This window comes from Rhea americana, unplaced genomic scaffold (genome assembly GCF_003343005.1).
Source record: "Rhea americana isolate MKP2758 unplaced genomic scaffold, rheAme1 scaffold_124, whole genome shotgun sequence".
Lineage (NCBI taxonomy): Eukaryota > Metazoa > Chordata > Aves > Rheiformes > Rheidae > Rhea > Rhea americana.
The window spans coordinates 1,800,644-1,806,643 of NW_028185306.1; the positions used below are offsets into that span (position 1 = coordinate 1,800,644).

Below are 6,000 nucleotides of genomic sequence, written 5' to 3' on the forward strand. Positions count from 1 at the left end.
TTTGCGAGAACATCTCTAGCTTAAATGCTCAGGCTCTCAGTGTGCAAGTAAAGGAATATTTCCATAGGTAAATATCTGTAAATACAACACAAAAAAGACATGTTTGTTAGGAAGTGTTTATAGTGTACTTTAGGAAAATATTCCTGAGAAGTACAAGTTTTAATGCTTTCTCCCTTCTTTGTGACAATGTACAAGTCTAATTTCTGATCTTACTGAAGTCAGTAGCAAAACTCYCACTAATTTCACGGAGGCCAGATAATTCTTAGTAACAATAATAAGTATTAAATATATAAGTAGCATTATATATACATATGACTACACCTAGTTTCAGGACATTGGTGAGCAGTGTTGACCATGCAGGCAGCATGAGAGAGCTTAAGTGTTCATTTCCAAGAAATCAACTACAGAATGTCTSCTAACTGTGAAAATGTTTTTAATTATCCAGAAATCACAGAATGTTTTTAGATAATCTAAACAAACTTACTTACTGGTAAAATTTAGCAACACTGTTTCATGACAACTTCCCAAAGTGTAAAAAAGGGAGACTCTTCATCAGGTCAATGGCAGAAATCCCTTTGACTTCAGTCAGGCCAGAATTTCATTACAAGATTTTTGTTTCAAAATTGTTAGCTGTCTCTAGCCATTTTATTATGCAAAATTAGAATTCCGACATGGATTACCATTGTACAACATCATGCTAGTTAGTAATGTGCCTGGAAAGGGCAAGCAGTTCATTAAATAAAATAACAGTGAAATTCCTGTGCAGTGCAGCTTTTCCTTATTTTCACAGATTACCTTCAGGATACTTGTCAAAAAGACAGATGAGCCCATAAGGACAAAAATCATGAGCCCTGTGACTCTCTGCTCCCGGATTCCAAGAAATTTTGGTTGCTCCCCTGGAGCGGAGCACTCTGATTCCAGTTTTAAGCTATTCACATGGGAAATAGAGAGGACTGTGGCAGCAACAAACCATGGCAATCCCATAATAGAGCACACTCCAAGCATGACTGCCACCATGAGTAAGTCGAGATGGTATCCACATCCTTTCTGTTAAAAAAAAAAAAAAATAGTGCAGCAATAATAAATAAAAGGACATCTGTTAAGGAGAACACTCACGATAGGCATTCCTAATGAACAGTTACAGGCAGTTTAAAAAAATGTGTCTTGTAGAAGAAAACAGCTTTCTTCTTTGTGTTATCCAGGTTGGGCTAACACTGATGACAAACTTGCTACCTAAGCAGGATTCCTGCTCCTTCCAGTGTAATCCTTAACGTTTTTAGACTTGCTCCAGTTTGAGTAAGCGTACATATCATAAATCCACTTTAAAACTGAGACCACAGAGCTTTCCTGATAAAAAAAGATGTATCCGAAATTATTTCAGAGACATATATAAGAAGTCTAAGAGATACTAGTAACACAATGGAAAACACATACATTTTCTGTTTTAACTAAACCTTGTCTGTAAATAAGGGTGGATGGTAGTCAGCAGAACTTTCAAAAAYGCAGCCATCTTTGCACAACACTGAATTCAATTAGGAAAAAAATCAACAGGACATCCAACCATCCCTACATAGAAGAATGAAAAATATCTATTTTGATTCTTCCCTAAGAAGAATCTTAAGAATAAAAATTCCTAAGTTAACATTTACAAAGACAATTAATGCAATAAATGACTATAAAGCTAAATCTATCCTTTTAATATCCTTTTGATAGCCGTTTAATAACCTTTTATAGTTTTTATAGACTGTAATTGTGTGATAGTAATAACTTTCCTCTAAGGCACTTTGACCTAATCCAAGAACAAGTAGCTAGAAATTAGGAGAAATTAAGCTATAATTAAGTTACACATTAAATTAAACAACAAATTAATGATAATCAGGTACTGTGTTTTACTGGTTTACCTACTTGATACTTAACTAATATGGTAAGCATTAATTTGAGAAGTTATTACAATGGAGGATCTCTGTGTTAGTCATATACTCTGTAAAAATACCAACATGAGGGTGTTGCTTTGGTTTTTTGGGGTAACACTMGATAAAACTCTTTAGTCAAACCTTAGATACATTCGAAAGAAGACTGCAGATTCAGCCAGCATTTTACAATGACCAATGATCTACATAAAGTTTGGTCATATAAATGCTTGTTACTATAGCTGGAAGGGATTTTTCTTTGCTATTTTAGTAAATATCCAGGAACATCACACAGCTGTAAGCAAGAGCTCAAATTGTTTTTCCTTTAAAAAGCCAAGGTAGTGGGTTATCTCCATAAAATTTTGCAATATGGCAACCAATCCAATGTCATGATCTGATGAAGCAGTGATGTTCATGCAAACAATATGAATATGTTGAACCATAATTTTGCCTGTAAACCCATGCAAATGCCTTTTGACATAAAAAAAGTAACTAAACTAAACTTGGAAGGATTTGCTACAGACAGTGCCAAAAGCTGAAATGTGCACTATTCAGAATTTGCTATGGAAGTATAAAAAAAGAGGGGGAAAATGAGTTGGAAGCAAACAAATCATTTCTTTTTGAAGACAACTTTTATTTCTAAAATGGGAAGTGTCTGGGTTTATGAAAATGTAAGCCACATATCAAAATGAAAATGCCATCTTAATTTACTTACATTATTTAAAAAGAGAAATTCATATAAAGCAAAAGAAAATGAAAAGAATCAGCTCTAGCAACATTCTCTCACTCCCCAAAAGTCTTACCTCCAAAACACATCTCAACAAACTCAGAGACGTGCCAAACAGAGATATTAGTTATATGCATAATGCACACAAAGAAAGACTTTAATTCTAAACCCTAACAGAGACACCTTTTTTTACCTTCTGACACATTTACGAGGAATGTATCTGCTAATGCATACAGAATCCGAGAGCTTTTCCTCACATTCATACATGATCTGAGGAACCTGACATATGGGAGGAAAAGGAAGCATAGCAACAGGTGATGCTACACCAGACCCCAGCAAAACTAAAACGCAGCAAGACAAGGGGGCAGCCAGGAGGACCATCTGACTCCCAGATGCCAGTGCTGAAAAAACACATTCCAAAGCTTGGCAGCAAATTCCTGCATCTGTCAAGTTAACCACATGCAATGCTATGGATTGACATGAAGAACCAGGCTGACAAAGAGGGCAAAAAAAGAACATATCAAATGTCACAATCATCCAAGAAGAAGCACTGCAAAGTGAAGGTTGCAAATGCATTTGCTAAAGCAACTTGGGATTGGATTGCTGCTTATTAAAAGTATGTCAAAAAAAAAGCCTAAGCTTGCTGCATATACATGCAGAGAAACCTGCTGTTAGATTTTGCCCAACAGTTTTTCAAAGGGGTGATGTCCCTTTTTCTCTCTCCATCTGTAGGCATCTAAAGTGTTAGAGAACAGAGCAGGATGTTGTCCTATGGCATTTTAAGAACCCATTGTGCCTCTGACAAAAGCTCACTTTTATTCTTCTACTTCCTTTAAGAAAGGAAGGGCAGGCAAAAAAAAGGATGGAAGAACCACACAGAAAGATGGAGGAATAAAAAACTTTGTATCATAAAATAACCCCTGAACAGCTTTTCAAAATTCAATCTAGTAGCAAAATACTGTCAATATCTGGAGAAAATAATGAACATTATGGTACTTAAAGAAACAGTTACCTTCCAGATTTTCTTTAGGTGAATGTATCTAATACCTCAAATAAAGTATTGTCTAGACTGCTTTCTTGATTCTGAATCTCTGTTCCAAATCACATTAGTAAAGACTTTCATAAGGCAGMGAATTTCTGTCAGACACAAGCATTATGTAGGCCAATAGAGAAAAAGTACAGCAATTTAAAGGACTGCTAAATAACACACAGTAAATTAACCATCTCTGAGTAAATGAAAGAACATATACACAAACATATGACCTGAAGCAGAAAATAAAAGTGAAAATGTAACTATTTGACTGCATACCTTAAGTTTGTGTTCTTTTCTATTTATAATGACAGCTGTGATCTGCTGGTCCATAAAGATAAGGATAGTACAAAGCAGGGCTGGAATTACAGCAGCTATCACTGTCCACCAAGGATTAGGCCCCAGAGGTGTAATAAACCAGCCACGATCATCTCTGGTGGGCTATAAAAACACAGTCATGCATGATCAGTTAGAACTCTAAGGATTATTAACATTTCAACTTCACAAGATTATACAAAAAAAATTCCTAGGATATGATTTGCTTTAAAATTAACAAACAATCTCTATACATTAGACCACAGAAAAATTCTAGATTTAATACCAAAAAAGAAAAGGCATATACTAGAAAATCATCTATGACACTGCAGACATGGCTGTATTCAATTCAGTGAACCAAGATCTCAAAGGGAGCCTCAGAACATTACAGTAGCATGGGATTTGGATAATTTCAGCCAGTTTGGTCCCCACATAGAAGACGCAAGGAAGTATGAAGGATCCTCAAATATAGAAGTCACTAATCACAGAGCTTGTACTGTATTTGGAACACACAAAAAATCACAATAGCATCACTACTCCCTGATTATAAAAATAAAAATCCACTAAGCACACTATGTTATCAAAATAATAAGACAGTGCAATTTATCAATAAATTACCTTAAAAGCATTTGGAACCTGAAGCTTTGGTGATGGGATCCCAATGGCGTAGTCAATTAAAACCATGGACAAAATAGTGAGAAAGACTGCAAAATCACTGACAACAGATCGCACCTATGAATATCAAGAGAAATGACAATTTTCACAAAAACATTCATGTGTGATTTAGGACTTGCTTCTCTTTACAGTTTCAAGGCCTGTTTTGCTTACAGTTAAAACTACATGTACTCTGGTACAATTCTGTAATAGTGAAACCACAGGGTTCACCAGCAGTTACTTAAACTTGCAATACAGATGCAGTTCATGCTTGCAAGTAACTAATGACAACTTTTGAATTAACCAAATTGCACATACCTTTGTTGGAAAGTATCGACTAGTTTTGAACTGCTTCAGTGTGGATGACAGTGTTACTGTAGAAAAGAATAAGATGACAGACCAGAAGAGGACATCCGGAACATACGGGCCATGATGACCACAGGCTCGTCCAACAAACTGTCCATGAAGCTTCTTACATTCCTAACAGGGAGAACAAAAGTAGGAGTTTTCTGAAAAGTCCATGTTTATGCTGCTATTTTTTCTCCTATTACTTTCCTAAATTACAAGCAAACTAGACTGCATTACTAAAGACAGTAAAATCATTTAGATACTTAATAATTAAAATGTGTAGTAGGACTGTATGGAAAAGTCTCAAATCTTATGACATTATGAACAAAAAGCAAAAGTCAAACATAAGCTTTCTTCATTTCAGAATGAAGCACATATTACATGCACAAATAWGACTTCATAAAGAATCTCTTTTTTAAAAGCAATATTTAATGAATTGAGATATACCAAAAATAAAAATCTTTTACATACAATCAGATTTGTTTCAAACCATTCAAGTACAGTTATTTATTTGCTGTTTTCAAATATACTTCCTAATTCCTCCGAAAAGAGGAAGGAGAAGTTCCAAGGCACCAAGACAAAGGCTGCTCCTAGTGCGTTGTCAAGAATTGCTGCTTTGTTTTAAGCCAGGCCACTCACGGAAGAGCTACTTCGGTATAGATATTAGCCTAAGAAGAAACTAATACATTTAATACCACATGGGGGCAGCACATTCCATAAAATTATGTTTTTCTAAAAAGTGATCTGGTAAAATGCAGCAAACCTCCAAAATCTGTAACATTAATGCTATCGAATACRATTTACAATCAAATATGCAAATACAAAAATAGAATAAATCTCTAGTATTTCTCCATTATCATCCACTAGTTGTTTAAAGACATGCTTGTTCCAGTATAAGAAACAGACAAATACAGTACAGCTATAAAACTGAGCGCTACAGTTTCTGGACTCTGAATACTTCCCTTCTCCTTCCACGACCTATTCCCCCTGCCAATACCCCATATTAAGCAAAAAAA

General features: G+C 35.3%; 1 protein-coding gene across 1 annotated transcript in view; it reads right to left on the bottom strand.

The window, feature by feature from the left end:
* The window catches only part of SLC4A10 (solute carrier family 4 member 10), a 99,946-nt gene that overhangs the window by 14,319 nt on the left and 79,627 nt on the right, over positions 1-6,000 (bottom strand). The window contains exons 16-19 of the mRNA XM_085325902.1: positions 4,955-5,116; positions 4,601-4,714; positions 3,947-4,108; positions 796-1,047 (exon numbers count right to left, since the gene is read on the bottom strand). Coding sequence (XP_085182028.1) covers positions 796-1,047; positions 3,947-4,108; positions 4,601-4,714; positions 4,955-5,116 — 690 coding nt within the window. The remainder of the gene's footprint in view (positions 1-795; positions 1,048-3,946; positions 4,109-4,600; positions 4,715-4,954; positions 5,117-6,000) is intronic.